Raw genomic sequence first — 20,676 nt, forward strand, 5'->3', positions numbered from 1 at the left:
GAGTTTCTATTTCTTTGTTAACCGCTCAACACAGAATAGCCGCATGTGCGCACTTCCTTGGAAAACGTTTGGAGAAAATACCCTTTATTCAGCTATTTTCAATTGTATTCTTCATAATATAAAATAATTCCACAAAATTATAAAATTAACTAGTGTAGCCCATAGCCATATGGCATAGATATATCAGGGCCTAACAAGGACAACTCAGAGTATGCTATTCTGTTCTTCTGAATTAGACTACAGTTTCTTCATATCATGTTTCTTTAGACCTGTCTAAAATAAAATAAAAAATGGATTTATTGTGATGGTGTAGGCTGTATTACAGGGAATTATTAGACTTTTTAAAAGGTAGATGTTCCAAAGGTCTGCATCAGTGGCTTGTAGACTGTGTGGAAGACAGAAGATGCTAAGAGTGTTTATTTTAATGAACGGTCAATTACCACGAGACCAGTCCGTTTTATGAACATCAAGGCAGACACATGGTGAATTTGTATCCTATATCTTGTTGGTGTGATAAGGTTCATGCGGCTAAACCCCCACTCAGTTAAGTACAGTTAAGCAGTGGTCTCAGCTCACGTGGAACCTGTTCTCCCCTACTGTCAACAAAGTCCCTAAAGCCATTGATGGTGGAGGAGCACAGGAGTGAGAAGCGTTGGCACGGCATGTGAATGCCTTCTTCCCCGAATCCCAGAGGGAAAGGCTCTGGCCAACTCTCGCGCTCCAGGATGTTTGCCTGACCTACCAGGTGTGTGTACTCGGGACTGTGCTGCAGCCTGATCCGTTCCAGGCGTGCCTTTTTATAAGGCTGGATAGGAACTGCTGGTGATTGAGTGTGACAATTTGTTTATTTTCACTGAGGGAGTTTTACCCCTCTTCCAGCCACGGCACCTTCCAGGGTTCTTGTACCTGACCTTTCTCTTAGTCCCTCTAAAGAGCGAATTAGTTTGTCAAGCCTCCAAAGTGGTCAAGCCTCCAATGGGCCTTCGAGTGCACACACGTAGCCTACAGTTCATCATTCCCGCCACTGCCAGAGAGAAGGCAGGGAAGAAACCACTATAAACCTACCTCTAGGCTGCTATACATATTTATTTAGTTAGTCATTCTATCGTTTTTCATGGAACTTGTGGTAATTAAATGTAATTGACAGAAATAGTTTTACCAGCTCTGTGTATTCTCAAAATCAAAAAAGTGAGGGAGTTCTGCTCCCCCGTGTTCTGGCAGCATTACACCCAACTCTACTGTACAGAGATTAGTACAGTAGAGTTCTGTACCGTAGAGTAAACTTCAGTACCACAGGAGGTTGGTGGCACCCTAATTAGGTTGTGGTAATGGTTTTGAGTGAAATAAGTGGAAGGGTATCAAATACACCGAACACATGGTTTCCATCTGTTTGATGCTATTCCATTTGCTCCATTCCAGCCATTATTATGAGCCGTCCTCCCCTTAGCAGCCTCCACTGTTCAGCACAGTACTGACCTATTCTCTACTTTTATTTACTGTACTGTGCTGTCTGGGGGAGGGCTTGTCCAGACTGTTTTCACGCTCTTGCTTCGACCACCACGTGACAGAAAGGGAAAGAAAACTATTATTAGCTGAATATAACAGTATGCCAGTGGAAGGGAGGAAAGTAGCAAGTGACCTACTATGAATCCCCATTGTAGACAATTGTTGCAGTCATTCTGTTACAGATTTTTTGGGTCATTCTGTTACCAACTTGGTAAAATCACTTAATAAATCATAAACCAAATTGTTATCAGTAAAAACACTAAATAATTGGTATTTCTACCTTAACTTGTTAATTCTGTGAACTTCCATTATCCTCCCTCCTCACGAGGGAGAGAAATTTGAAAATACATTTTTGGTAACAGAATGACAGACACCATGCAATATTTCTTAAACTAACAGAAGGCACATTTCTGGTAAAGTAAATATAAGTGTTGATATTAGATGGCAGGGGTGTTTACTTCAACATGATTGTGTTTTGATGTATTTTTAATACTTTAGACTTTTTCTGCTAGATGTTTTTGGAAACACCTTTGCCATCTGTTTGATCAGAAATCAAAGCCTTTGCTTACATTTTATGTTGAAAAATGTATACGGTGCATTCGGAAAGTATTCAGAACCCTTCACTTCTTCCACATTTTGTTACCTTACAGCCTTATTCTAAAATGGATTAAATAAATAAAAAATCAATCTCATCAATCTACACACAATACCCCATAATGACAAAGCGAAAACAGGTTTTTATAAAAATAAAAATAAAAACAGAAATAGCTTATTTACATAAGTATTCAGACCCTTTGCTATGAGACTCGAAATTGAGCATAGGTGCATCCTGTTTCCATTGATCATCCTTGAGATGTTTCTACAACTTGGAGTCCACTTGTGGTAAATTCAATTGATTGGACGTGATATGGAAAGGCACACACCTGTCTATATAAGGTCCCACAGTTGACGGTGCATGTCAGAGCAAAATCCAAGGAAGAGCTCCGAGACAGGATTGTGTCGAAGCACAGATCTGGGGAAGGGCACCAAAACATTTCTGCAGCACTGAAGGTCCCAAAGTGGCCTCCATCATTCTTTAATGGAAGAAGTTTGGAACCACCAAAACACTTCCTAGAGCTGGCCGCCCAGCCAAAATGAGCAATTAGGGGAGAAAGGCCTTGGTCAGGGAGGTGACCAAGAACCCGATGGTCACTCTGACAGAGCTCCAGAGTTCCTCTGTGGAGTTGTGAGAACATTCCAGAAGGACAACCATCTCTGCAGCACTCCACCAATCAAGCCTTTATGGTAGAGTGGCCAGGCGGAAACCACTCCTCAGTAAAAGGCACATGACCGCCTGCTTGGAGTTTGCAAAAAGGCACCTAAAGGACTCTCAGACTATGGGAAACAAGATTCTCTGTTCTGATGAAACCAAGATTGAACTCTTTGACCTGAATGCCAAGAGTGGAGACAAAGAGGGGACCAACTCCATACTAATGCCCATGATTTTGGAATGAGATGTTCAATGAGCAAGTGTCCACATACTTTTGGTCATGTAGTGTACATGGAAATCCTCAACTGTACACTATAAATTCCTGTTGTCCTATTCTGAGAGTGGGGGTTGAATATCTTTTGTGGCTCTGTCTCTATAAAGCCCACTCTCTCCCTCTGCAGTACTTTTTAAACAGCTCTGATGTAACTGAAGCCTTAGTTAATGCCCCACACTCTCACCACACACACACACACACACACACACACATTCTCTCTCTCTCTCTCTCTCTCTATATGGCAGGGCCTGTGTAGCCTACAAACACACACGCAATCACAGTGCATCCCACAGCGAGTTTTAAAATTCAACAACCCTCACCTGCACAGCTGATAATACTCAATACAGGCCTGTTTGGACAAAGTCTCCATGACAACGGACAAAAGGGGACAATGTGTGAAATTCCCTGACTAAGCGAGAGAAGAGACATTATACACTGAACTAGTGATGAGAGTCTTACTGGAATACCAATGAAGTTACTGTATTATTAGATTGCACAGAGGCTGAAGCGTCTGTGCCTGCCTGTAGTTACAAACAGAGAAAATCATGTTGTGTTGAAGAACTTAAGCTATTCTGTATCTCCTTCAACACTTTGCTGGCTGAACATCTGAAATAGATTCAGTTCATTTTCAAACCCTAAATGAATATCCAAATTCTATACCCATTGTAACTCTGCCAGGCAGCACTGCAAATTAAACCATTCAATATTGGACTGAAACTAAAGAATCAAATAAATTGCCTCTTCATCGCTGGAAACACATGTCTAATTGTAGCAGCAGATGAGAACAGACCACTAGCTGATTGTGTTCCAGCAGGACTAGAAACGGCTCAGGCAATATATCAGTACGTGAGAAAGATCAATGGGAAATATATTTAATTGCAGAAAGGCATGGAGCTAATGCTTAATAATAGTTCTGAATCATGCCCATGTAAATTATTAAGGGAGGAACCTACGCTCAAACAATATACGTGCACGCACATGCACATTTACACACAAACATGCATGCATGCCTAATGACACACATACATTACACACACACACAATACACTAATCAATACAGTACAATTTATACAGCAAGAATATCGGTTCAACAGGTACAGCAAGCTCTATAAGTAGATTTGGAAAATATCGGGGAGTGAGTTTGCCAGAATAAACTTGTTTTAAACACCAAGTAAACCAAGGTTATGTTGGTCTGTTCCACCAGGAAAAGGCCAACACAGCATGGGATACAATTAAGTATGGGGGGATACAAATTGAGGAAGTGGCAGAAACCAAACTACTAGGAGTGCAGCTAGACAACTGCTTACCATGGTCGTCTCAAATAACTCATGTATAAAAATAAAAAAATATTAAAACTGCATGCATGATCAGAAGGATAGCTAAATATTTAACGGGAAAGATTCTTAGGCAAATAACTCAAGCATTAATTGGGAGTCAGGTAAACTACTGTTCTGTGGTCTGGGGAAATGCATTAGCAAGTGAAATTAGGAGGATGCAGATTGCACAGAACAAAGCAGCAAGGATTGTTTTGAGGTGGAGATATGGTTCTTCTGTTGTAGTCATGTTCAATGCTCTTGGTTGGTCATCAATCAACAAGATAATTGAAGAAAAAAAACATGCTTATTTTATTTCATAATATACACAATTTAAAACGGCCAAACTCTATTCACAACAGAATTCAGTTGGTAAGAGACAGACATTCAGTAAATACTAGGAATAGATTGTCCACCATCTGTGTCATCCAGACAGAAAAGAGAAATAGTAAAATAACATTTTGATTTAGAGCAATAAAGAAATGTAATCATTTCTCTGAGCAAACCAGAAATCTTCCAAAATACAAATTACAACAATACTTTAAAACCATTTAAATAGAATACATAGGAAAGTAGTGCTGGACTATGGTAGATGAATAATCAATCCATCTTTATAGACTGTCAGAGTATTTATCTGGTCAATATATTATGTATGTTTGTAACAATGTGTTTGTTATATGTGAAAATGTGATTGTATTATAAATTGTATTTTAATGTTGAAGGACTCTTGGAAGATTAGTCCAAATGAGGACTAAAATAGATCCTAATAAAATCAAATGAAGTAAATCAATGGTAATTTTCACAAAGTGTTGCAATGGATGGGTGCATTCAAACAAAACTGTTTATAGCAGTGGTTTCCCAAACTGTTTTATTTTGTTACCCATCAGTTTTCCTAATATTCACCAAGTAAAACACAACTCTTTGTAAGACGGAAAACGATGCCTATCGAACCCAGAACAACAGCATAATTTGGCCTGACATCCCTGGTCTGTACTATCACCAGCTTTTATGTACTTGCAATTCCGCCAGCGTAATTAGTGTATTATGGGTCCCTGATCTGTACTACACAGTAGAGGTCGACCGATTAATCGGAACGGCCGATTAATTAGGGCCGATTTCAAGTTTTCATAGCAATCGGAAATCGGTGTTTTTGGACGCCGATTTTGCCTATTATTATTTTTATTTTTTTAACACCTTTATTTAACTAGGCAAGTCAGTTAAGAACACATTTTTATTTCCAATGACGGCCTAGGAACGGTGGGTTAACTGCCTTGTTCAGGGGCAGAATGACAGATTTTTACCTTGTCAGCTCTGGGATTCAATCTTGCAACCTTAAGGTTTAGTCCAACGCTCTAACCACCTGCCTCTCATTGAACTCCACGAGGAGCCTGCCTGTTACGCAAATGCAGTAGAAGCCAAGGTAAGTTGCTAGCTAGCATTAAACTTATCTTATAAAAAACAATCAATCAATCAATCATAATCACTAGTTAACTACACATGGTTGATGATATTACTAGTTTATCTAGCGTGTCCTGCTTTGCATATAATCGATACAACGCAGGGGGATGATTTAACAAAAGAGCATTTGCGAAAAAAGCACAATCGTTGCCTGACTGTACCTAACCATAAACACCAATGCCTTTCTTAAAATCAATACACAGAAGTTTATATTTTTAAACCTGCATATTTAGCTAAAAGAAATCCAGGACAGCAGGCAATATTAACCAGGTGAAATGGTCACTTCTCTAGCGTTCATTGCACGCAGAGTCTGTTTTTGCAACAGTTTGGGCAGCCTGGCTCATTGCGAACTAATTTGCCAAACTTTTACGTAATTATGACATAACATTGAAGGTTGTACAATGTAACAGGAATATTTAGACTTAGGGATGCCAGCAGCTCTTCGCAAGCACAGCGCTGTTTATGACTTCAAGCCTATCAACTCCCGAGATTAGGCTGGTGTAACCTTTGTGAAATGGCTAGCTAGTTAGCGGGGTGCGGCGTATAGAGTTTCAAACTTCACTCGCTCTGAGACTTAAAAAAACACAAATGCAGCTACTTTGCTGTTATTCTGGCTGCACTTTTTGACATGACTGTAAGTGAGCTGTAGTTGATTGAATATGTTAGTAACCTCGACTTTGTCTTGGGCCTAACAACGCCCGCGCCAGTACTGTATATACTCCAAACACCAGCTTCTCGGGTACTATCACTTGAGTACAGTACATTATACTGTGCTCTACTGTATTTGGACTGAACTCTACTCTATTTTTATTTTCTTTACTGTCCTGTGCTGTCCAAACTTGTGAAACATAGACGTCTACGATTGGTCCAGATTTGCAGAGTTCACCAATCATGGACGTTTATGTTTGGGCCAAATCAAGGCCAACAACAAAAAAAATAGATGTCTGTAGACGTTGAAATCAAGGCCAGTCCGTACCAAAAAACGATGTCTGTTGTTGTTGAAATCAAGGCAAGGATGGACTGACCAAATGTCAACTACTTTTCAATGTCCATGGATGTCCGGTGTCGGTCCGTGCTGATTACAGTAAATGGAAATAGAGAGGGCTCATGGGTAGGTGTCAGTAAGGGAGAGTTAACATTAGCTGGAGCGAGATAAGAGAGGGAGGGAGGGGTTGTCTAGACTGTTTTCACACTCTCGCTTTGACCACCAGACTAATTGGAAGGTCTACCTTTTACTTGTGTGAACTTTCATTATCCTCCTCATGAGGGAGAGAAATGAGAAAATATCTTAAAGATATGTGGGTTTTTGATAACGGAATTACAAGGCACAAGACAATGTTTCTTAAACTTACAGAAGGCAAATAATTTCTCAAACTAAATAAGTGTTACTGGTGATATTAGTTGGCAGGGGTCTTAACTTCAACACTGTGTTTAAATGTAGTATTTCTAATAACTTTTGAGACTTTTTCTAGTTGACGTTTTCTTAAGACTCCTTTTCCATCTATTGAAGCAGAAATCAAAGCCATTACTTAAAGTCAATTTAAGATGGAAAATGGTTGAAAAATGTGCCTGCCTTCATTTCCCCAACATATAGACTCTTAGCTTTTGTTTTGACACTCATTTTGATATGCTCCTATGAACTTTCCATGTTGGTGCTCATGGGGATTTTTACATGGAAATGACCCTAGTTAACTAGTTTTTTTTATGCATACACATAAAGTAAATCTTGAAATACAGCTTGCTTTCATGCAATTATTCATGTAACCTACTCTTTCTCCTATGCCAGTATCTATCTGCATCATGTGTCCAAAACATAATCAGTATTCATGGTATTCTTATGGCAGGATAAAAATGTATTGACTGTAAAACAGAACGACTGAAAAGGCTACACAGATTGATTTGGTTGAATCCCATAAAAAAACATTACTTAGAACTCAACTTCATATGCACCACAGACGCTTGACATTCTACATATTGCTCTTGTAACCGTGATGGTCCAGTGAACTACGCTTGTGTGATGAGTAATGTTGCTTTAGGCTTAAGAACCCTTACTATAACTGCCATTAGCTCATTAGGTTACCACAGTCTTGGAGTCTGGATCTTGGGCGGCAGGGTAGCCTAGTGGTTAGAGTGTTGGATTAGTAACCAGAGGGTTGCAAGTTCAAATCCCCGAGCTGACACGGTACAAATCTGTCGTTCTGCTAGCATTTACTTTTACTTTGCACTTTTAGTATGACAAGGCACTGTCCAACTAGGCCGTCATTGAAAATAAAAATTTGCTCTTAACTGACTTGTTCAGTTAAAAAAAAAAATAATTAAAAGATCTGAAGACACAGGTTCGACACCTGGCCGGCCGTTTACCACTCTCTTAGTGCAACAACACTTTTTCCCGCATTAACTCGGACATTGAGTGGGGAAGACGGACGCGTAGAATCAGAGAGATTCAACAGCAATCTCATCTGAACAGGCCTATGTTTGATAACTGTCTTTGATTTATTGGGGAGTTAAAAGGATTGCCAGAGGACTTTAGAGAGGATCCCAGTGGGATAAACCATAAACCACTTGAACTGTCAGATGTGAAATACGCCGCCCAGCCACCACCAGACCCCAATGACTTCCTGATTTGGCCTCGTTTTGAAGATTGCTCATTAAGAAATGCCATGACTGATGCCAAGACTGCAAGATGGTGAAGCGTGATTCATCACTCCAGAAAACACATTTCCACTGCTCCAGAGTCCAATGGCAGCGAGCTTTACACCACTCCAGCCGACACTTAGCATTGCACATAGTGATCTTAAGCTTGTGTGCATCTGCTCGGCCATGGAAACCCATTTCATGAGTTCTTGTGCTGAAGTTGCTTCCAGAGGCAGTTTGGAACTCTGTGGTGAGTGTGGCAATCGAGGACAGACTATTTTTTACGTGGTCATGCTTCAGCACTTGGCGGTCCTGTTCTATGTGCTTGTGAGCAACTTCGCTGCTGTTGCTCCTAGATGTTTCCACTTCATAATAACAGCACTTACAGTCGACTGGGGCAGCTCTAGCAGGGCAGAAATTTGACACACTGACTTGTTGGGAAGGTGGCATCCTATGATGATGAAAGTGTTGAAAGTCACTGAGCTCCTCGGCACGGGCCATTCTACTGCCAATGTTTGGTGGCTAGCTAGCTAGTTAAAATGGGCTGTTTCCTAAATTAGCCATGGATGGAGATAGGGATTTGGACTTGTGGTTTTACTTAATTCTTTGTACTGGCCAGTGATGTACATCAGGGATTTCGGGAATTCACTTCTTCAGGGTCTGAAGCAGCACTGCTGGTTTCTTTTTTTCTTCCTGGTTGTTAATTGATGGTTTATGTCACTGATTTGTCAGACTTACCTCTCAGTCACCAGGTAGTGTGCCAGGTTTGAATCATCCCTGAGTAGAGGGGAATGATGAAAACCAGCAGTGCTGCAGACCTAAGGTACACATATGCAGTGGTGTAAAGTACTTTCGGAAAAATACTTTAAAGTACTACTTAAGTAGTTTTTGAGGTATCTGTACTTTACTATTTATATTTTTGCCTACTTTTACTTCACTATATTCCTTGAGAAAATGAAGTACTTTTTACTCCATACATTTTTTCCTGAGTTACAATTTGAATGCTTAGCAGTACAGGAAAAAGGACAAATTAACACACTTATCAATAGAACGTCCCGGGTCATTCCTACTGCCTGCTCTGGTGGACTCACTAAACATAAATGCTTCCTTTGTAAATGTGTTGCTGGAGTGTGCCCTGGCTGTCAAAAAAATGAATAAAAAAAGGAAATGGTGCAGTCTGATATGCTAATTATAAGGAATGATGATGTATAGCATTTACTTTTACTTTGCACTTTTAGTATGACAATTTAGTACTTTTTTCACCACTGTACTTAAGTACATTTAAAATCTGATACTTTTAGACTTTTACTCAAGTAGTATTTTACTGGGTTACTTTCACTTCAGTAATTTTATATTAAGGTATCCAGTGGTGTAAAGTACTTAAGTAAAAAATACTTTAAAGTAATACTGAAGTCGTTTTTGGGGGTATGTGTACTTTACTATTTATATTTTTGACAACTTATTTTTACTTCACTACATTCCTTAAGAAAATATTGTATCTTTTACTCCATACATTTTCCTTGACACACAAAAGTACTCGTAACATTTTCAATGCTTAGGACAGGACAATAGTCAAATTCATGCACTTATCAACAAAACAACTCTGGTCATCACTACTGCCTCTGATCTGGTGGATTCACTAAGCACATATGCTTCGTTTATTGAATGATGTCTGAATGAGTTTGCCCCTGGCAATATGTCAAATGTTTTTAAAGAAAATGGTGTCTGGTTTCCTTAATATAAGGAATTTGATATGATTTATACTTTTAGTTTTTATATTTAAGTAGATTTGAGCAATTACATTTACTTTTGATACTTTAGTATATTTAAACCAAATACTTTTAGACTTTTACTCAAGTCTAATTTTACTGAGACTAACTTGAGTGATGTTGTATTAAGCCATCTTTCATTTTACTCAAGTACGACATTTGAGTACTTTTCCCACCTCTGCACATATGAATGCTGTGCACCAGATCATGCAACGCTAGATGAGATGATCTGAGGTCACGCGGTTCGACAGGGACATGTCGTTACATTTCAGCCCACAGGTGGCACGACCTGGCGCGAACATAGGATTTCCTCACGACCGCGGGAGGCTCGCTTCCACGCAGCAGCGGAGCGGCAGGGGCTATCCTTTCCTTGCTACACCCGCCGCCCACACATGAACTGGCATGGCACGCAACACACATGCAGCTAAAACGGTGCTAAGGATGGCAAAAAGTAAATAATGTCCACATTTTGATCATTACATGTTTAAATGTCCAAGATAAGGTTACACACAGGCACAGCAGCTCCTCAGTCCGTTGTGAATAAGACAATCATTGATAGCCTACTTATAACTTAATACAATATAGCCTTAATACAACATTTCCGGATACTATTCGGCTTCTTCAATCTGAGCTGTGACTCTTGGCATAATTTTATTGCACCTCAAGCATACATAGCCAAATCATCTTTCCATAGAAAGCTGCCAGACACCCTTAAAAAAAAACGGACCTCTGTCATCAGAAAAACGTATTTCACCTGAGAAAAATCATCTCAAGTAGCCTATAGCTAGTTCTCTGCAAAGGACCGCGTTCTTAAAATAACTGTCACCCAAATGTACAGGTGTGAATACATTTTTTCCACGGGTAAAACAGTAAGGTGATAACTAAGTCTGGCTATGTAACGTTATGCCATTTCCAATGTTTAGGCTACTCCAACATTAAAGGCTACCATGGTAATTGCGTATTGGTCAAACACCGAATCGGCTATAGCTCCTTGCAGGTAGCCTACAATATATAACAACCACATCAAATAAATATGAAATGTAACATTAATGGTATAAACATAGTGTGCATGTCTTCTTACCTCTGACACAGAGAAGGGACATCTCTGAAAGTAGCTGAGAGTCCCCGGCTGTCCTCAACCGGCCGCCTGTTCTTCACTGTTTCGCTTGGCTACAGTTACCTCCCCGGTGTAGGCTACATAGGTAGACTGCATCAAAACATGGGCTAAATATCCCAAAAACGTTTCGAGGACATATTACAATGAACCCGTCCGTTTTTCAGTGATATAGCTATTTGTCTTGCAGTTGAAGTGCTCCCCTCACTAAGCCGCATCTCTCGCGCTCTCCTCATTGCTCTCCTCCACTGCTCTCGCGAGGACAGCTTCGTGACGTCAGTTAATGTGACGCGAGGCAGCAGGTATTATGTGGTCTAATTTGAGTATAATGAAGTCTGTTTCTTGTGAGATGTTCTGTCCTCAGATACAGAGAGCTGTGAAAGCCTGTCTGCAGAAGAGGTCCAAATGAAGAGCAGTGGTTTGAATCCCTAGTCCTGGTCCTGGAGACTCAGAGGGGCACATTTTTGTTTTTACCTTAGACCTGCACAGTTGATTCAAATGGTCAACTCATCATCAAGCTTCAAGTGGTATTATTGTATTCATTTGTGATGCTATCCTTGATATGATCCTGCTGTTGTCACATGCTACACATGCACATGTATCTATCATTCTAATGTATTCATGATTTGTTATAAGGGATATTATACTTTAGTAATCCACAATGACCTGGTGATGTAAAAGTCTAATAATGACATTATCTTCCATATTCCTACAGATACCTTGTCACTGAAGATTTCCTTCAAAACAATTGTCTACAGTTACCATTTAGGGCACTGCAAGGTTAGGTTACCAACCTGGGACTGCCTCCTGGAGGAATTCAGGCATATGAAGGCTACCCGTTTCCTGAAAAACTTAATGAGGATGGACACGAGGATCAGGAGGGGATCTGCAGCTTGCCACCGTGTGCCAGAGGAGAAGTCTGCTACTCTGCAGGATGTTTCAAGGATGGGGTCCAACAACGCAGCAAGAAAGGCAATCCGTGTGGGAGATCTTCACCTCCTACTTTTTCAAAGAAGGTGCTGTTCCCTGGCAACACCATAGACTATGCATAACCAAAGCCTCTTTTAACTTGTTATGGCTGGGGGCAGTATTGAGTAGCTTGGATGAATAAGGTGCCCAGAGTAAACTGTCTGCTACTCAGGCCCAGTTCCTAATATATGCATATTATTAGTAGATTTGGATAGAAAACACTGAAGTTTCTAAAACTGTTTGAATGATGTCTGTGAGTATAACAGAACTCATATGGCAGGCAAAAACCTGAGAAAAAATCCAACCAGGAAGTGGGAAATCTGAGGTTTGTAGTTTTTCAACTCATTCCCTATCGAATGCACAGTGCATATGGGGTCAAATTGCACTTCCTAGCTGCCACTAGATGTCAACAGTCTTTAGAACCTTGTTTGATGCTTCTACTGTGAAGTGGGGAAGGGAATGAGAGGGGAATGAGTCAGAGGTCTGGCAGAGAGCCACGAGCTGGCCACGCGAGAGTTAGCTTGAGTTCCATTGCATTTCTGAAGACAAAGGAATTCTCCGGTTGGAACATTATTGAAGATGTATGTTAAAAACATCCTAAAGATTGAGTCTATACATTGTTTGACATGTTTCTACGGACTGTAACGGAACTGTTTGACTTTTCGTCTGCTCCTAGTGATCGCGCGTCATGAATTTGGATTACTGGGCTAAACGCGAGAACAAAAAGGAGGTATTTGGACATAAATGATGGACATTATCGAAACAAAAAACATTTCTTGTGGAACTGGGATTCCTGGGAGTGCATTCTGATGAAGATCATCAAAGGTAAGTGAATATTTATAATGCTATTTCTGACTTCTGTTGACTACACAACATGGTGGATGTTTTGGGTTGTTTTGGTCTCTGAGCGCCGTACTCAGATTATTGCATGGTGTGCTTTTTCAGTAAAGCTTTTTTGAAATCTGACACAGCGGTTGCATTAAGGAGAAGTGTATCTATAATTCCGTGCATAATAGTTGTATCTTTTATCAATGTTTATTATGAGTATTTCTGTAAATTGATGTGGCTCTCTGCAAAATCACCGGATGTTTTGGAACTATTGAACGTAACGCGCCAATGTATACTGAGATTTTTTTATATAAATATGATCTTTATCGAACAAAACATACATGTATTGTGTAACATGAAGTCCTATGAGTGTTCCCTGATGAAGATCATCGAAGGTTAGTGATTCATTTATCTCTATTTCTGCTTTTTGTGACTCCTCTCTTTGGTTGGAAAAATGGCTGTGTTTTTCTGTGACTTGGCTCTGACCTAACATAATCGTTTGGTTTGCTTTCTTCGTAAAGCCTTTTTGAAATCGGACACTGTGGTAGGATTAACAAGAAGTGTATCTTTAAAATTGTGTAAAATACAGTACTTGTATGTTTGAGGAATTTTAATTATGGGATTTCTGTTGTTTTGAATTTGTCGCCCTGCACTTTCACTGGCTGTTGTCATACACTATGCACAACCAAAGAGCCATCCACATTGCAATAAGAATATTCTTCAAGCTATGTCAACTACAGTTATTCAATTCCCAGTTTCTCTTCTCATGAGAGGGTGCTGTTTAGGTAAGGGTGTGATGTCTGTACAAAACAGGCTATTTTAAGTCACCCATATAGATTTTTTTTAAACAATTAGACACCCTATAACCCACATACTCATGTGTCAATCTGATTGATGGATTGTGTTGTGCAGTAAGCAGGCTCAGGTGTATAACTGTGGCTCCTTCCACCTTCAAAGAATAGGCAAGAAGGACAACCATGGAGAATAGTAAGACACTTCATTATTTCTATAACTACGCTATATTGTTTGTCCTCATGTGTCTGCATGTTTTTCAGCATAAAGTACTCTGCAGCCACTTAGTGTGGACACCAGGTGAGGCCACACACGCAGATTCCTGTTGAACACGGTCTCTTTAACTACCTTATTTTCTCAATATGTCTCTCTCCTTCACTTCATCCCTCTCTTCCCTTCTCCCTAAATCCTCTAGGTTATATCATCTCTGTCGGTGAAACCCTCCCGCATTTAAACTGGCTACACAGAGGGCACAGCATGATCAGAGGTGAGAGGTCACTTGGTCGGGTCAACAGGAAGTATTATTAACGAGATGCTTTACATTGAAATACAGATAGAGATACAGTAGTCCCAGAATTAATGATCCAAGGTAAGTTTTGCATTTCACCTCCTGATGATTGATGACTTACAGTGTTAGAATAAAGAAAAAACACAAGGTTTTAACATGCTCTCTCTTTCTCCATCTGTCTCTTGTCTGCATGTATGTTTTGATGTGAGAGAGGATGCCAACCCCCAGTCCCGTCATTGCCACCTCACCCGCTCTTAAGATAACCATCGAGGAGCCCAAGGCTGGTTAGGAGACACCACTAGGGACAGTATTATGTGATGAACTGAGAGAATATTAGAGTAGCACTGTGATTCATTAATTATATGCTACCTTCCCTGCTCCTATGTTCTTACCTCTTTCCCTTTACACCTCTCTCGCCACCCCCTCTTTCTTCCTCTGCTTTTATAATGCACAACAGATTGAACTTGTATTTATAATATTACAATTGTAATATTTATAATGCATGTATTATGTATTTATAACACTTGGATAAAGAACTTCTTTCATTAAAGCATTTTACATGCTCTAAGGGTTGAAATTAAGTCTCTCATTTGATGAAATATTATACCTATTATGTTTTTATCAGATCAATACAGATAAAGAAAATTAGATATTGAGATGAACCGGTTTTAGAGTATTTGCATGATGCATAGGAAGTGTAGTGTACTGTTTTTTAAAATTCTATTTCTGTATATATGAATTACAAATCAGCCTTTAACTAGTTAAATCATGTTTCTAGTCTATTGCATAGTTACAATGTGTAACCATTGATGTCCCAGGACCAAGATTGTTAAACACTGTTGAAGTGTATAATTGTAATACATACATGCAGACTCGGCCTCATTCAAAGACTGGAATTTGATACTCCTGGTATTGGATATGACTGAAAAACAATCTCAAAGACATTCACACCTGAACTGCACCTCTATTTTCCAAAGTAGAGTACATGATCAGTGAATATATTAAATGTACAGGCTACAATGTGGCGATCTCATGCATGGTAATAACTGTTACGCACGCCTCTATGAAGAGGGAACACAACACCCTGCTACAACTAAACTCTCTGTGAAGTGAAAAAGGTATGGACCGTAGGTGCGAGTAAGGATGACAACAGGCAGAATGTGGTACCGTTTTACAAGGACTTTATTCCTGTACACGGTAATATGGGGAAAAGGGGCTGGACGGAACCAAAGCAAAGAGAGTAAATCTCAAAGCCCCCCCCTCTCCTATCTTACCTGTCTACCCACTACTTACCTAATTTAGCACCACCTGGTGCCCTAACCAAAATACAGGGGGTGGTCCGCCCAGGTCTTACCTAGTGTGCCTAGACAGTGAATATACTACGGGTATATGTATGCCCGCGGGCCTCTTGCCTAAGCACTCCCAAGGTGCCTTCCCCTTCCCCCCTGGGAACAAATGAAACAGAATATTAAACAATTTCACAAACAAACTAAGAAACAAAGTACATCAAATAAGCTCTATCTGAGCAACAAACTCACAAAACATACCAACTTCCCAGCAATGAACTCCCATTAAAATCAACCTCTAGCAAAAACTCTCCATCACAAACAATCGCTCTGCAATGACATCAGCAACATCTCTCTCAGCAATCCCTACCTCCAAATCTCTCTAGCAAAATCTCTTTAGCAAAATCTCTCAGCAATCCCTACCTCAAATCTCTCTCAGTAATCCCTACCTCCAAAAATCTCTCTAGCAAAATCTCTTTAGCAAAATCTCTCAGCAATCCCTACCTCCAAATCTCTAGCAAAATCTCTCAGCAATCCCTACCTCCAAAATCTCTCTCTCCTGAACAGAACACTGGCTTTTATCTTGCTTCAGAATGAATGTAACTGGAGACAGCTGTGTCTTGACGAGGGGGCGGGGTCAGCTCTCCAATTAGCCCTGGAGTCGACCAATCAGCTGCTTGAGGGATTTCAGGAAGCCATTTCCTGAAAAAAAACACAAGTACACAAACTACAACACATAAACTGGGGAACGTAACACGCCCACCACAAAAATTGCAAACCTAGTTTTGCAATAACAAAAGCCAACGCTTCCCCAGTTAGTAAACCCGTGATAGAGCGTCAGCAACCACATTCACCGAGCCCTTCACACTTGGAATGTCCTGTAACACACTGAGAAAACTGTTTATCAATAGGATAAGATCCTTAGTTTGATCATTATCCAAATGTTCCATTTGAGAGGGTAACTTCTTCAGCATCTCTGAATTACATAGGCGTTCACCTTGCTGTAACGTATGGCGTAACTCCAACCCATCCTCCTTATCCTCATCTAGGTCCCAGCCAGGCTTCAGCACCACCGCAGCCACACTGGAGACGGCGGGCTGGACCGGCTTACTTGAGGAGCTGTCGGGAGAATCGCGCACATAATACGTTTTCAGCATGTTAACATGACACACACGGGAAGAACGCCTTCGATCTGGTGTCTTTATCACATAATTGGTGTCATTGATTTTCTTTTCCACCAGATATGGTCCAGAAAAACGTGCTGACAGAGATGAGCCAGGGATTGGCAACAAAACTAAAACTTGATCCCCTGGTGCAAATGAACGGCCAACAGCCTTTTTGTCATAATGCAACTTCATGCGTTTTTGAGACGAGGAGAGAGACTTTTGGGCTAACGCACATGCGGCGTGCAGTCTCTCCCGCATCTTACTGACATAATCCAACACATTTTTAGGGGCGCTACTTGGTGTAGGAGATAAGATATGCTCCTTCAAAACTTTAAGCGGACCCCGTGGGGTGTGTCCAAACACAAGGTCAGCAGGGCTGAACCCTAAGGACTCTTGTATCGTTTCCCTTATAGCAAATAGGACAAAGGGCACCCCCTCATCCCAATCAGTACTGGTATCCATACAATACTTGCGTAGCATTGCCTTCAGTGTCTGATGCCAGCGTTCTAGAGCCCCTTGACTCTCTGGATGATACGGACTAGAGACCTGATGGGAAATACACAATGTCTTTAACACATTTGAAAACAGTTTAGACATGAAGTTGGATCCCTGATCAGTTTGGATTACTTTAGGGAGTCCAAACGTAGAGAAGAACTTCACTAGTGCCTTCACCACAGTCTTAGCCGTTATAGTACGGAGAGGAATAGCCTCTGGGTATCGAGTAGCACTGCACAATATTGTTAGTAGGAACTGATTACCTGACCTGGTTTTCGGCAATGGACCTACACAATCAATTATCACTCTTTCAAAAGGTTCCCCCACCACAGGAATCGGGCAGAGTGGCGCTCGTGGAACTGTTTGATTCACTTTCCCAGTGAGGTGACATATGTGACATGTTTTACAAAATTGGACCACGTCAGACTTCAAACCTGGCCAGAAGAAATGACGAAGGACCCGGTTATAAGTCTTTGTGATCCCCAAGTGTCCAGACCACGCCTGGTCATGGGCGAGTGACAGCACCTGCTGTCGGAACGGTGTAGGAACAACCACTTGACACACTTCACTCCAGTCATTAATGGTGTCATGAGATGCCCATTTACGCATCAAAACTCCTGCTTCCATAAAGTAGGCGGTCTCTCTAGTTTTAGCTTCCTCAATGGAAATTACCGAAGCAAAACACTTGCGAAGACTGGTGTCTTCTTTTTGACATTCAATCACCTTCTCAGGGGTGACAGACAAAAGAATGTCATGTAATTGGGGCACAATTTTGTTTTCCCCTGCCTTAGTTTTTACAGGGGTAAAAACTGTCGGCATTGCAGAAGGCATACTCGGTGCATTGTCTTCTACCTCAACATTCTCAAAAATGGAACTAGCCAAATCCACCACATCTCCTAGCTTGCGAGATTGTGCCCTCGTTAACACACAAGCAGGAAAAACATGTGGAAATGCTTGAACCAATTTCTCATCTGTAGTTCTGATTTCTGGATTGTCTACTACCTCTAACACAGGAATGACATTACCACCAGCAATATCATTCCCTAGTAGCAATTTGACTCCTTTTACTGGCAGTGTAGATACTACACTACCACGGAAACGTCCTGATACCAAGTCTGACACTAAGTGGACCCAGTGTAATGGTACAGGTACGGTTTTTGTCTCTATCCCCTGTAATATAACATGTGAGCCACAATATGTTTCAGGAGACCAGGGTAAAGCATCAGTAATGATTACTGACTGCGCCGCCCCGGTATCTCGTAGGATTTGGATAGGCTTTTGATCAGCTTGTTCTCCTGTTAAGGAAACATAACCGGCAGAGATAAACGGAGCATAGACAGGATCCGGTTTCTCAAATGCTGAATCAACAACTCGATCCAATGGACGAGCCAAAGACTTGACTAAACCCAAACTTTTCATTTTTGGGGACGGTGACTGGGACTGTTTCGGTTTATTTTTCAAAACTGGGCAGTCCGCAATCACGTGACCCTTTTGGTGACAGTAAAAACATTCACAGATATCATGAAAAGGCTTAGGGTTGTCAGAGGAAAAGCGACCTGAACGAGGAACTGATGACGTAATCGTCCGGCCTTCAAAACGTGGTGCACCAAAGACAGTCTTGTGTGTCAAAGCGTACTCATCTGCCAACACTGCTGCTTGGGCCAATGTCGCCACTTTCTGTTCATTTAAATGAACTACAATCCTATCTGGGAGGTTGCCTTTAAAGTCCTCCAACAGCATCAACTCCTTAATATCAGCAAAGGTGTTAGCTTTGCTGGCTGAACACCAGCGACTAAACAGAGACTCTTTGTCCCTAGCAAATTCAACAAATGTACGGTGAGATGTTTTTTTGTGGTTCCTGAAGCGCTGTCTATAAGCTTCAGGCACCAACTCATAAGCCCGCAACACGGTAGTTTTAACTGTATCGTAGTGTAAACTGTCTTCCAGGGAGAGAGCAGCTACTACTTCCTGGGCTTTCCCAGACAATTTACATTGTAACAGGAGCGGCCAAACCTCGAGTGGCCAATGCAGCGCAGCGGCTACACGCTCAAACGCTGGGAAATAAGAATCAACTTCCGACTCTCGAAATGGAGGGACTAAAGCTATGTTTTTACTCACATCGAAGTGGGTTTGATGAGGAGCAGCTTGTAGAGTCGCACTGGAGCGAGCGTCTAGCTCCAGTTGTCGGATCCTCACCTCCTTGTCAGCTTCTATTCTCCTAATTTCAAGTTCAAAATTAATCTGTCTCTCTTTATCTTTTTGCTCCATTTCTAACCGAGCCATCCTCACCTTCAGCCTAGCAGTTCCATCTGAACGACCCGAAGCAGAAGATAAAGGATTGAATCGGGGCAATGTAAAAGGGGTACGAGGTACCCCTTCCTCCGCCCTGTCCTCCGACTTGGCATCGGAAGGTCTACCCGTCTCCTCTCCTTGCAATGAGAGAATCCGTTCTCTCACTAAACCCTCCCTGACTAGCACCAAAAGCTCAGCCTTTAGGGCTTTCTCAGGGACAACAAATCCATAATGGTCAGCTATAGCTATAAGGTCTACTTTACGAAACCTCACCAAACAATCAATAGAGGGCGCTTCAAAAAACTTAGAGATGGCTGATGCAGCCATCTTATACAATGCAGTCTCCTGAACACACTAACTAAACAAGTCATCCAAACTCACAACCTACAATCACACCTCAATCACTAACCACAGAGAGCTCAGAGCAGCAGGGTCCAGTGGGTTTAATGGAAAGATCCCGGATGAGCCCCCATTATGTTACGCACGCCTCTATGAAGAGGGAACACAACACCCTGCTACAACTAAACTCTCTGTGAAGTGAAAAAGGTATGGACCGTAGGTGCGAGTAAGGATGACAACAGGCAGAATGTGGTACCGTTTTACAAGGACTTTATTCCTGTACACGGTAATATGGGGAAAAGGGGCTGGACGGAACCAAAGCAAAGAAAGTAAATCTCAAAGCCCCCCCCTCTCCTATCTTACCTGTCTACCCACTACTTACCTAATTTAGCACCAATCCCTACCTCCAAAATCTCTCTCTCCTGAACAGAACACTGGCTTTTATCTTGCTTCAGAATGAATGTAACAGGAGACAGCTGTGTCTTGACGAGGGGGCGGGGTCAGCTCTCCAATTAGCCCTGGAGTCGACCAATCAGCTGCTTGAGGGATTTCAGGAAGCCATTTCCTGAAATAAAACACATGCAAGTACACAAACTACAACACATAAACTGGGGAACGTAACAATAACTACATGTATATACGACTTGCATCCTTGACAGTTATATTTTTTTCTACGCAATGCAT

The 20,676-nt window shown here is 41.2% G+C and overlaps 1 protein-coding gene across 1 annotated transcript in view; it reads right to left on the minus strand.

The window, feature by feature from the left end:
• Positions 1–11,573, minus strand: part of LOC110508422 (protein unc-13 homolog A) — an 89,030-nt gene extending 77,457 nt beyond the window's left edge. The window contains exon 1 of the mRNA XM_090225696.1: positions 11,285–11,573. Coding sequence (XP_090081822.1) covers positions 11,285–11,306 — 22 coding nt within the window. The 5' untranslated portion in view covers positions 11,307–11,573. The remainder of the gene's footprint in view (positions 1–11,284) is intronic.
• Between the last annotated feature and the right edge of the window lie 9,103 nt (positions 11,574–20,676).

This window comes from Oncorhynchus mykiss, chromosome 28 (assembly GCF_057628025.1).
Source record: "Oncorhynchus mykiss isolate SJ-2025 chromosome 28, ASM5762802v1, whole genome shotgun sequence".
Classification (NCBI taxonomy): domain Eukaryota; kingdom Metazoa; phylum Chordata; class Actinopteri; order Salmoniformes; family Salmonidae; genus Oncorhynchus; species Oncorhynchus mykiss.